Raw genomic sequence first — 12,500 nt, 5'->3', positions numbered from 1 at the left:
GGTCACACAGAAGCGTTGGTAAACATGTTTTGTTAATGAGAATCGTCCAATTGTGGCGTTGGAGTGATCTCACATCATAGTAAACAGCCATAAATGGAACGTTTTCTCGGACTTCCCGATGGTGATAAGACTGTTTTGATAAACGTAGATGCTCCTTTTGGCGTTACTAATTGCTGCTCCTCCTTGGCACTGTAAGACCTGATGATGTCAGATAAAATACTGTATTTCGATTACTGGCGCTTGGTTTCGGTGGAACCAATGAAAGTTCCTCGATCGCTAATCGCAAAAACTCAATATTAGCGGTGCGCTTTCCAAAAATTGAAGCAAAAAAAATCAAACAAGAAACTCACTATTGCTCTACGACCGAAAACCCGGAGAACCGGAGTTCCTGGGTCAAACCGATCCGCTTTGCTCATAGCAACCGGCAAAGGCCATGCCCCGCAGCGACAGCACCAGCGGATCGTTACATGCGTCGGTGAAGTGAAGAAATCGGTCCGTCAGCCTCTTACACAAAGGCCTTGGCGAAGCCTAGCGGTTGGTTGGCTTACAAGCGCCGCAAGTTCATGAGCGCAGCCACACGGAACGTTTGTGTAATCTCTTCTGGTACCATGCGCGTACCATCTTGCGACACCCGCAAAACGGCCGCGTTTGCGGTCAATGGCGCCACACGGTGCGTACCACCTTCCGAAAATGGTTCCATTTCCGTAACACTGCTGCTGCTGCTGCTGCTGCTGCTGCCGTTGTCAGGTGACAGCAATGTTGTGCGCAGTACATGGCAGGATTCAGGAGCAGGCACTGGTAAAACCACAAAGTAAAAATCCCCAACCAACGCCCTGGGGTTGACACAAACATCAGGGGCGGCTGTGGAGCAATGAAGCCCCGCTAGCGCTCGAACAGCCCTCGGTTAGCTGGATGGCTGGCCAGGTTGGTCGCTCACAATGCAATGGTAGCTCAGTAATTACAATTTAGAAACGAATCTAATGTCTTGCTAGAGCGAAACCAGGCGTGCCCATCATCTGCCCAACGGAGTCAGGGTGGGGCATCGTGGCCTGAACAGGGCCCTATCTCGCACGCAACCATCGGTGATGGCGTGCGAGACCCTCCCGCCGGCCCGTCATATCGCATGTAATGCATGTAATGAGCGCTTCTACGGATGCTGCCTTGTGCGTTTTTCGGTGGGAAAGTTAGGTTGGTAATGGTTGCCCTGACCGCGAACTTATTTACTTCCGCCTCGATCACCATTTACTGCAACGCGCTCGCTCGGTGTGCGCTAAACCGTTTTAGACCCCATACTGCTGTCGCATATTTTGCGTTCCTGTTGCTAGTGTATCGATCATTTTTACGACGGTATGCTCGGCATGACTTGCTCATTCTGGTAGAAAAAACCTTCGCATAAAAAGGTCATTCTACCTAGCATTAATGTTTGTGCCAGCAAGAATGATAAGATATGGTTCAAATAAAGTACGTAGCACAAGTGGCTCCATTTTGACGTTTGATCGGTTCATAGCAACCCTGTGGTAACAAATTACCACAGATCTAGAAACCCACTTTTTAGTTTAGGCCTCACATCGCATCCTTCCACCGCTCTGGGCCCCTTCAATCACCACCCGTTCAAGCCGATAGTAAGAGAAAAACAGGATACCAACGTGGAGAATCAGAAGAGCCTTGCAGGGAAAGGTATGGTCATTCCTGGGGTAAGTACGCCAAACAAAAAAGTGAACTATTGGTGTACACACAGTTAAATTGTCACATATTTTTTATGCTATGAATTGTTTGTATTGCTCGTTAATTGCTAAAATTAACCCGTAAAATCATCAATCGATCGTTTAAACAGCTGAAACAGATATGCAATATGTGCTTATCTGTTTCGATGATGGAGAATTGTGCTGAAAGTTAACTTTTACGGCGCACCTTCTTGGCAGTAGCAACGACGGCCTGGCCTACTCAGAGACCGTTTGCCTAAATCAACCCGTCAGTTAGCAGCATGGTGCGTACATTATTGCTAGAGAGCCTTTTGCTCCATCTCATTAAAATTATAAATCATTAAAATTGTGGTAAAAAGAGCACATTTATGTAAAATGTATTTTTTCCATGAGATTTCCATCAGCAAATCACCAAATTCGCTCTTCGCCTGTCCACGGTGACCTAAGGTATTGCTTGCCTTCCGTCTTTGATGAAAGGATGAAACCAATTCATTACCACCCAAGATCGGTCATGGATTCCGATGAAACCGTAATGCTGACCTGCCGGCGGGCGAGCGAAGACGAGCTTGCGTTTTTGCATGTTAAATGTATTCATTAAACCGCAAAGATGCCGTACGGCGATAGGTTGCGTGAAGCCCAGATTTCACCTCGCACAACTCATTAATCCATCAGCTGTGGTGCCCAAGCCCATTCCAGTAGCACCTTCTCTGCGGGCACTTGATTGGGCACACACCAGGAGGAGAGTAACATAATGTTCACACAATGGGGGCCTGCCTATGGGGCCTATGATTGATTCCCGGACAGCAGAGATCCGACCTTCGAAACTCCACTGTTTTGACACCTTTAACCGGACGAAAGGAATTTGCGGAATATCACGGAGCGCATGCACATTCCTGTCAAGTCCATCAAGTGTCACACACTATTGAGCAGAAACACTTACATCTTCGCGCGCCTATGCAAATGTGTGCCAAGGGGAAATGGTATACTATTGTTTGATGGAAACGCTCGGCAGGCTCGGTATTAGAGAGAAGTACTCGCTAGCGACTTACGCAATTCGGGCCTTTGGGGAGTTTGAGAATTCATCTGCCATTTTGGGGTCGCGCTGTCGACGGCCTCCTTCGATCCACCACAATTGCTGCTGCTCTGCGCGTCACTCCTTGGGACAACTGACAGCGTGCACTCCACGATTGCTTTGCTCCGCGGCTTCCATCCGGCTTTCGTTCACCATTTTGAAGAGATGTCACCTCGCCAAGACCAAGAAATTCCCCCGCCCTTCCTCCTCACACGATCCTTAAACACGAGTATGTACACTAACACTTTCACTAGCATTGTCTCTTCTTCGTTTGGTCCGCGACGACCCACGAGGCGAACGTGGTGACACACGTGCCCACGCGCCCATTTTAGATTGTGTGGTTCGCTGTCGCTGGAGTGGCCGAGGTTGGTGAATGTAGCGAACCGTTGTTGCCGTGAAGCGATGGCGCCGACGGTGATAGTGTCACGGGACTAATGGTGGTCCCCGTTTCCACGTCCTGCTCGTTGTCGAAGCGCACAAAGTTGTTCTGCGCGACCGGTGGTGCTCCCTTGCCAAACATTCGGTACAGCACGATCAAACTCACGAGAACGTACACGTTGGCCACTAACGGGATCGGAAGAGAGGGAAGAAGAAGAGGTTTGGAGAAAGTGAGAGAAAGTGCCGGTATGAAGGGAGGGATGGTCACCCAGCACTTTGGCCTGGCGACGACCTTGGCCAGTATACATACGCAGCATGATAACCAGCTGACGAGTGTCGATCATGGCCAGTTCCGAGGATCGCCCGGTGCAGAGGTTAACCGTTTCCTGCACGATCACCACCACACCATCCACGATGAAGAGCGCCAGGAAGGGGGTGAGAAAGTTTTTGTTTTCCTGCAACGAACGAACGATCGACGATGATGATGATGATGATGCGTCATGAGGTTGTTATCACCGTGATCAGGGTTTGTTCCGGGGAATAAAAAGCACCGGCCAGACTTACCCGGTATAGACCGACCACCAGAAGGACCGAAGCGCACAGCCATAAGGCCGACTCGAGCTGGATGAGGACGGGAAACTTTTGTACCGGTTCAACTACATGGACGAACGGGAACGGGAACGTGGAAAGCGATGGAAGAAGAAAAACACATTACTCGAAAGTTGGTTTCCATTTGGTGACGAGTTCGACGGTGGAGTTTCCCTGTTTCCCCGGCACGTCCGGCATGAAACGATCGCCTCGCTCCGAGAGAGAGACAGGAAAATGTGGATTACTAACTGATGTGCTAATTGGATCAACAATCGCAAGGTAAAGGTCCAGTTCCAAGGGCAAAGTAGTAGCATCGCTCTCCCACATGAGATTCTAAAGCTATATTGCGGCAAACGTGGCCCACATTCTTCAACAGCTGTGTAAAATGAATGGCAATCCTCAAGATCACACCAGCTGACATTGGTGCTTTTCAATGAAACTCTTGATTTGAACACCGCTTCTCAAAGAACTTGGCTAGCTATCAGACATTTTGTACTGCTGGCGAAGAAAGGAAGGTGATCCACCGAATGAAAAACCACCACTACGTTCTTTCGTTATCACACCCCTTCTGCGATCGCTGCTGGACGATTATTTCGATTGCTGCCATTGTTAATTCAAAGCGATTACTACAAAATTGCTGATCCGCGAATCGGACCATCCGCTTTACAGTAACCGGATGTAAACAAGGGTATTAGTCTCGGCCTGGGAGCCAAAAAAAAAAGGCGACCAAAACGGTAAAAACTAAATGAAACAGGAACCACGGAAAAGAGGCGAAAGAACTGTTAAAGTTTAAAACCTCTATAATATAATAAAAAAAAAAAAAAGGAACCACGGAAATTGTGCGAACGACAGTTCTACGCGGTGGTTGCATTATTTGTCCATTTCCGCTCGCGCGGTCAAATGGTGTACCGCGCGATAACAAAAGCAAAGCATGCAAACGGCCACCAACCAACCAACCAACCGTTGCCGTGTACAAGCTGACCAAACACGGGCCAGACAAGATAGTATTCTCGCGACGAAACGGATCTTGGAACGAGGGAAGATCTCTGCAGAGCTTCGTTTTGTTCAACGTCGTCATCGTCGTCGACGGTGGATACATGTGTTCCTCCATTACATTCCGTGATCCAGTCGCCTCCAGTAACTCCACGCTCGGATACACAAGGCGGACGGTGGTGGAGCACCACCACCCTTCCTAACATCGCCCCGAGACACTTACACTCTTCCTCCACGAACATCGGCTCATCGCGGACGCCCCGGCCCATGAACGAGCCCACGATGATCACGGACGCGAAGAAGATCGTACAGAAACCGATGAAGTAGCCGTGGAACTTCATAAAGTACCGAAAGATTCGGTTCATGATCATCGATTCCAGCATGATGACGGTTGAAGGAATGTCACGCACCTCGATTTTACCAAAAAAAAAACACACTCTTCCTCACAGCAGCTGGCAGCTGGCTTTCAGATGGCACTCAGATCGCACGGGTACGATCGCACTCGTGGCCTCATTTATCACAGCACCACAACAACCCCAGAAACGCTGACTGCTGGTCCGGCGATTCACCTTTCGCTAACACCGCCACTACAGCGCTAGAACGTTTCGGATGTGGCCACCAGGCACTAGCGACGGAATTGACCGTCGATCCGTGTTATTGTAGCTGTTGTTCTAGCAGCAAAACGGAGCGTTCCAAACTCAAACGCGTTCCAAATGGTTCCCTTGGACGGAACGTCGCACGATCGTTGATCAACCGACTGACCGACTAACGGCGAGACGCAAGCTCGCTGCCTCCAAGGTGTGCTGGCATGGAGTGCGTGGATGTCTCCCACCTCCCCCCAAATGGGTTTGGAACCATCACAACCACCACCACCACCACCACCATCGGTCGACCGACCGACGACGGTGCGATGTGGCCTGGCCATACCACCACCAACTCAATGGCCGAACGATGATCGGCGCCACCTCGCGGGATCGCGTCTCTCATCAGCCGCACCGAAGTGAGCCGCTCACGCAGCCACGAACCACGCAGACGACGAGGAGAACCCTTTTTTCCATTTCGTTTCATCTGGTTGTGAAGCATCTGTGTTCTCGCTGATTGGCGTGATTTCTGATTCCAGCATGCGGTTGAACGGTATCAACATAGTACAAGCTCTGAGTTACAACTGATTGTCCCTGATACCGTCTATCGGTATAAGATTTGTTCAAATTAAAACACTTAAAAATAACGCCATACACTAGCTTTATCTCTTCCAGTCCGGTCCTTTCTCCTGTTTTTCATATTGTATGTTTATTCCGTGTTCCGTAATGTTAGCAACAATCTGCGTTATATTTTGCTGTGCGCGAAATAAGCCATGTTTCTGGTAACGGAAATCTTGTATCAGTGCGGTTAGCTAGCGCGGTTCTGAAACGCACGTGTCGATGATTCAGTCTGGTGCAATCAATTCCCCGGAGAAGCATAGTCAGAAGTTATGACGCACAATTTGGAGCATTTCAGCATATAATGCATACATATTATTGAGTTCATAAACTTTAATTTGAGTTTCTCACCATTTTCAATAAGCAAAAAGATCTTGCGCTCTTCCATCGTTGCACTTAGGCAATATTTTTTATTTGAATTGATACAGAAATACTTCACATTCCGCTTGTAAGGGCGCAAGACTTTTTTCATTTGAAACAATAGATTTCTACTCATGCGTCAGCCACGCAGCTTCCGATGCTCATCAAACTCTTTCCGGAGTGAACTCGTTAAAAGCAAATTCCTCCGTACTGGGGCCGCAGGACGATCGCAAACGATGGATGATCCGAATCTTGTACGTTTGGATACCTTTGCAAAACCAGGAAATAAAAAAATAGGAACCTTATATTACAGTCCATTTTCAATAGACGTGGGAAAGCGTACAATACTTGCCTGCACCTAGCACAGCCAATAGAAAATATATTATGCTGAAACCAAAACAAGCTCTGAAGAGCAGTACTATGGGGAGTGCCATTTTACAGTAAGAGTAAACGAGACACACCGTCAGGCACCATCTTATGCGCTGTAAGAATGAAACATCGAGATTTGCGAATGAATCGAATTCTCGTGCAAAGTTGCCTAATTGCCATGAGCAAACTATACGCTGAACCTTACCTTTGCGAATCCGATCCAATAAAAGAGAGAAAAGTAGAAGAACACTACGCCATGGAACAAAAGAATCGATGCCAACGGGCTGCGGAAACTATCAGTGGGAAAGTCGTAAGGATGTATCTTGTTCACACGATCAACATCAGCATTTCTTGTGACAATTCCACTTATTAGCAAAATCGGTACATCGATCGCCATCAACACTGCGAGGATTACTCCATGAATATGGAGGCTTTTCGAAAAGACTAAGGAATCTCCTTGTGCCATGTTTCTCATGCGCAAAACGACTGCCCAAGTAGACGGCTGCGTCGCGAAATTAAACTACTCTGAATGAAGACTCACGATACACTACACCCCGGGGCCGGGGGCGAAAATTTTTTCTGCTCTGCCTGATGAACGTTTCTTGCGACGGAAGCGGTCTATCAGTGCCACGACTGATAATGGGATGTGCGTTGCTGCAATTCAGGCTGGGAAATCCAGCCTTCTCGGACCATGAATTGCACTGTTGCATACTTGCAACAGCTTCACGATAGCAAAAAGATTGTAGCTTCCTTTGATTGCTAGCTTGTCCCCAGTCTAGAATGAGTTTGCATCATCGTGTTCCGCTTAATACTTATATTGCGAACCATTTAGTTTCTGTTGCTTTTTCAGCTCGGAATGATTTGATACCGAGGTGATCGTAAAGTAAATTTTACTAACACACAGGCCCCCTTGAAGGCTTTCGCATAATCCTAACGGGTTTTATAACGGGAGTGCTGCACCAAGCGATGCTGGATAATCTGTGTTGGTTGATACGATTACACCAAATCAAATCAGCACGACTCAGAGCGCCACGAGTGTCTAGTTAAAATAGCATTGTCTGTTTAATTCATCATTTGCCACCATTTTAACTACTTTTTCGTTTGTTATTCTACACCAACTTATGATTTCTATTTGTGACTTTTCCCAAAACGGCGTCACCAAACTACGGAATTCAATCCGATCCCAGGAGCAGGATAAATACTAGAGTCTTAATGGCAGCACCGGTTGTAAAGTAGTTTAATGAACGCTACGTTCAGCCTGCGTCTCTTATCACATTTCAATGTGCTCCGTGCTGCTGCTTAAGCTCCGGTAGCCTCGTAGCCGCTCCTCATGCATACGCCTGTCCCGTTGCAGTGCCCGGAACAGGAAGAATACTGTCACAAACATGTAGCCGAAGATGGCTGCAGCAAAAACCCATAAAAAAGAAAAGAAGGAAAATAATCACATACAGAGTGAATGCGTCGGCTTCACTTTCCCACATACATACCGAGTTCTAGCAATGTCGACAAGGCTTTACCGCGGAACATCTCCGGCCTATCGCTGCTCATCGTCGTGGCCATCTCCGTGGCAACGTAGCCCATCGTATCGAGCATCAGCAGTATTCCGAACGGGATGATGTAGTACTCGTTCACCTGGAACCATGCTCGCAATTCAGTCAGCAATCCTCGAGTCGCTTGGCAATGGATCCGCCCCACACCTTACCTTGCAAATCCCGATGAAGTACGTACCGACGACCAGCACCACAATCACCACGAAGAGGACATCGATTGTGGCGTACCGGTAGTACAGCGACACTGCCGAAGAGCGAATGTCACGAGAGCAAGAGATTAGGAAACGAATCATACCGAAACCGACCCCAGACCGCATCCACACTTACACTGTTCCGGAACATTCCGAATGTCGTCGAAGTGCACCCGCAAGTACAGCGAGGCGGCCATCGCGGACAGGCTGTTGACAAGGGCGAGCAAACCGACTATCACACCGTGAAACCGGGGACTGCACAGCCAACCACAACACGACGATGATCGTTTTGTGCCCATCGCTACTGTATTACACAAGAGTTATCCAGTAAGGAAAGGAATTTATTGAACACACAACTCTACTTCTAACAAGATTTGTGGCTTTACTTCCTCTCCTGTACACGGATGCTGCGAGCATCGAATTCAATCCGATTCGATTGAAACACTCCAAGAATCTGACCGTCGCGATCGAACTGCTACCACATCGAGCGACTGGTGATCCGTCCAATTCCTTATCCTTATCAGCGATGAAATAACACGTAAAAAAAGTGAGTGATTGTCGTTGCATATTTGTTTTGTTTTGTTTAGTCTCGTGAGGAAATGATTAAACCGGAGCTGCCCGCGGTCAGGATTCGAACCGTAGCGTCTGACGCCGTGCTGTGATGTGTGGAAGGGAGATAGTCTCCACAAAAAAACTCTTCTCGATTACTCTTCCGCGGCGATCTATCGTGGGCCAATTTCAGCATAATCTTTCTGTACCCTGACCATTCCTATACGGTGGTCGGCTTTTTGTTCAACAAACTCTTCTACAAATCGAGCAGAAATTTAATCACTAATCAGCGCACTAGACACAGTGGAAATTAACAACACAAAAACGCCGCAACCGTCTGTCTGTATTTGCTATTATCATGAAATTATAGTTACAGAAGGAAATGAACCGGATTTCGGATTCTCGTTAGTGCATTTTTTGTGCCGACAAAATCGATCGACACCACGCATGCCATGACATATACAAGCAGAGCACACTGCGACCGGTGGATGCTGCCGAAGAATGCTCATGCTGTACAGCATTGGCACCGTTGAATGGAAAGTTTTCAGCTGACCATCAACCAGCTTATCAACGACCAGGCACGCGGCCGCAGTATCACTAAACCCTAACCTCACTCATCGAGCGATGGCGCACCTAGAGGCAGAAGGTTTTGCTGAATTCCTCCTCCGTTCCGTTGACCGATCCTGCCTTTGCCTTGATTTGGAACAGCTTGTACAGCCCGATAAGTGTGACGAACACGTAGAAAAACAGGACTGAATGGATGGGAGTAGGGAAAGGAAACGAATGTTAACAGCGTGAGCGGTACGGCCAATCAAGGACACACTTACCGGTGGTAACGAGCCAGACCTGATACGGCAGTGTGGTGTGATCACGTGTGTGGGCCACCACATACGCCACCCAATCGAACACGATCGACAGCAGAAACGGGATGAGACAGAAGCGATTCTCCTGCAAAAAAAAAATCGTTGCACAGAATGATGCAGGACGCACTGGGTCTTACTCCTCTAGAGCGTACCTTCCGAATGCCATAGAAGAGGACACCGATCGAGACGAGCTGCACGCTGTCTCCGGTAAAGTCGAGCCACCCATAATCCATCAAATCCTGCACTGCTCCCGAGAGATTAGAGAGGAAAATCAAACCATTAACGAACTATACGCAAACACTTCTAACACTGCGGTTACTTACAGTCCTCCGGTACACTGCCATTATCCCGGTTACTATGATAAACGAGCTTCAAAATGGCCGAACTAACAAGGATCGTCGTGGTGAGCAGCGTGGAGAACACGACGATCAAGTAGCCGTGGAACTTGATGTTGGCGCAGAGACTCATCGCTCACTCGGCCGCACTAAAGGTGTACAGACGATGGTCGGAACTAGACTGACGCGTCCTGTTGCCATTCCGTTGCCGAATGATCGTGACGAACCACCTGCCCAGACGCCAAACAGACGGGCCGAAGATGCTGGACCGAAAAGGGATCAAAACACAATCCGAGATGAATGCGGCTCCGTCGGTCGCTCGCTCGCTCGGTCCAGTTGTGGGAAACCCCGTGCCCTTGCACTGCACTAGAGGGTAAGGGAATGAGAGCACAGCAACAGAGAGAGGACACAACAGGACCTTTCGACGGACGAGCCGGCCATAAAGTAATCATTGGGCCGCTCGCTCGCTCGCTCCCTTTTCTGTGTCTCCTTCTCCTGGAACAAACGGAAGAGAGATCAAGGACTCGCTTACGGGACACACATGCCGGCACGAAAGCAATGTACGTGACGACGGGCAGAACAGATGTTCAGCCGCGAGGAAGCCACAGCCATTCCTCTCAATGGAAATGGTTTTTTCCCATTTTCTGGATCCGGATCGGATTTTGTTTTTTTTCGTTTTCGTCCTTTCTTCTTCATTCCAAAACAACCTTCCTCAAACGGGCTCGTGTCGTTCCGGAAAGCAGTCTGACGAAGCTACCTGCTCGCTGAAAGTCCTCCCCCGTAGGGGCGGTGTGCCAGGGGAATTCACTCATTCGCATTTTTTGTTGTTGTTGTTCTCCTTCCGTAGACTGTAAATTGCCATCCCTAACCAAAACCGTCCCCTCTAGTGTAGAGAGCGACGAGAAAGGAAAAAAAAAAGAAACCTTCTCGACCTGCCGACCTGTAGCTGCCAGCATCCAGCGAGGGTTTATTCATAAAACGTTAAATCGCCCACGAATGGTTGGCCGGCCTGGCTTTTCGGTTCAGACAGGCTGCCATTGAAACATGACAACGCTGAAAAAATTCAAAACTCCCGAGAGCATATCAATTTTTGATGTGTTTCATGTTTTGAGAGGCCTATCGTCATTTCACTTTTAGCCATCTGTCCTTTGGTGGTGCCATTCATTTCGATTCACACTCGATTCGATTCCATTTCGAAAAATCCATAGCTTTCCATCTTCACGAGCATAGTAGACTGTACAGTCAGTCATCGATCAAAGAAATCCGTACCAGCGTAGAAGTTACCTATTAATCTAGTACACATTGTTCGACTTAGAAGTGAAGAAGTCTTGTCCCGAAGACGTGCCAGAGTCACGCAGAAAAATATCCTTTACGAATTTAATTCGGAATGCAAACTATTCTAATCATTCTTTCATCCTTTCTCTCTCTCCTCAATTTCAGCAACAACAGCAGCAATCACAGCAACAGCAGCAACAATTGCACGCGCAACTGCAATCCTCTCAGCTACCATCGGTCGGCATCTCGAACGTCTCGTCCTCGGTGGCTGCCTCGCTTGCCTCTGCCTCGGTGGCCGTCGCATCGGCCGGTGGTAGTACGGGTGCTGGTGGTAGCGGTAGCGGCAGCGGTACGAGTAGCACCGGAACAACCGGATCAACCGGAGTAACAAGCGTCGCTGCCAACGCTACACTATCCAGTGGCCCTTCGCTCTCACTGTCCGGTGAACCCCGCTTCCCGCCTGCCATTGCCGTGCAGCGGTTGGCGCCACAGGTCCAGCGGCAGCTGCGCGAAACCCAGGAACTCATCAAGGATTCGTGCGCCCAACTCTACGGTTCGGCGTACGGTAGCCCCGGACCTCCGGTTTCCCTACCAACGGTAGCCGGTGCGGGTACAGCGGGTCCTCCGAGTGGGCCACTCCGGGCCGTTCCAGGTCCGGTGCTGGCTCGCTCCACCGTTCGGCGCCCAACACTCGAGACTCAGTATTCGCAGGAACTTTCGTGATATCTAGACAAGTAGTGAACATTCACACGTGCACCACACATACACCCATACACCACCACCATCACCACAGCAACAACCATTGGTTGGATCAGAAATGTTTGTGGTCTGCTGCGTCGCTTTCTGCTACTTTCGCGCCTCCTCGAATATCCTGTTATCTAGTTCTCTAGGTGCCCTTTTTTTATTTTAAGATTGCTAGAACAAATCGATCCACGACGACGACCGCTACTGGTCTCGACGACTGGCAAGAAAACGTAACAATCCCAACGACAACTACCCTCCCGCTCCCCCCCCCGAAAAAAAAACTAAGCAAAAAGGTTCACTAAAATATCAGCGTGAAGCACAATCGAGCTCC

General features: G+C 48.8%; 4 protein-coding genes and 1 long non-coding RNA gene across 9 annotated transcripts in view; 1 reads left to right on the top strand and 4 right to left on the bottom strand.

Annotated features, from left to right (window-relative positions):
- Positions 1–12,500, top strand: part of LOC126575677 (probable serine/threonine-protein kinase DDB_G0267686) — a 53,698-nt gene that overhangs the window by 38,662 nt on the left and 2,536 nt on the right. For all 5 annotated transcript variants that reach the window (XM_050236487.1, XM_050236488.1, XM_050236489.1 and 2 more), the window contains one exon: positions 11,591–12,500. This exon is cut by the window's right edge and continues 2,536 nt beyond it. In XM_050236487.1, the coding sequence (XP_050092444.1) occupies positions 11,591–12,148 (558 nt within the window). In that variant the 3' untranslated portion in view covers positions 12,149–12,500. The remainder of the gene's footprint in view (positions 1–11,590) is intronic.
- On the bottom strand, positions 3,058–5,531 carry LOC126575679 (uncharacterized). The gene is made up of 4 exons (XM_050236491.1): positions 4,958–5,531; positions 3,718–3,809; positions 3,464–3,608; positions 3,058–3,339 (listed from the first exon to the last, which is right to left on the bottom strand). Exons 1-4 carry the CDS (start codon positions 5,115–5,117, stop codon positions 3,104–3,106), a joined length of 633 nt encoding a protein of 210 aa, XP_050092448.1. The 5' UTR covers positions 5,118–5,531; the 3' UTR covers positions 3,058–3,103.
- Positions 6,324–7,222, bottom strand: LOC126575687 (uncharacterized). The gene is made up of 3 exons (XR_007608272.1): positions 6,868–7,222; positions 6,637–6,775; positions 6,324–6,561 (listed from the first exon to the last, which is right to left on the bottom strand). It is a non-coding gene; the product is annotated as an uncharacterized LOC126575687 (long non-coding RNA).
- On the bottom strand, positions 7,747–8,794 carry LOC126575681 (uncharacterized). The gene is made up of 4 exons (XM_050236495.1): positions 8,540–8,794; positions 8,365–8,456; positions 8,150–8,294; positions 7,747–8,063 (listed from the first exon to the last, which is right to left on the bottom strand). The coding sequence occupies exons 1-4, from the start codon at positions 8,700–8,702 to the stop codon at positions 7,933–7,935; spliced, it is 531 nt and encodes a 176-aa protein (XP_050092452.1). The 5' UTR covers positions 8,703–8,794; the 3' UTR covers positions 7,747–7,932.
- On the bottom strand, positions 9,579–10,283 carry LOC126575686 (uncharacterized). The gene is made up of 4 exons (XM_050236500.1): positions 10,139–10,283; positions 9,968–10,059; positions 9,780–9,900; positions 9,579–9,704 (listed from the first exon to the last, which is right to left on the bottom strand). Exons 1-4 carry the CDS (start codon positions 10,281–10,283, stop codon positions 9,586–9,588), a joined length of 477 nt encoding a protein of 158 aa, XP_050092457.1. The 3' UTR covers positions 9,579–9,585.

Source organism: Anopheles aquasalis, chromosome 3 (genome assembly GCF_943734665.1).
Source record: "Anopheles aquasalis chromosome 3, idAnoAquaMG_Q_19, whole genome shotgun sequence".
Lineage (NCBI taxonomy): Eukaryota > Metazoa > Arthropoda > Insecta > Diptera > Culicidae > Anopheles > Anopheles aquasalis.
Note: the sequence above shows the minus strand (reverse complement) of the source record. Positions and strands in the feature narration are given on the sequence as shown.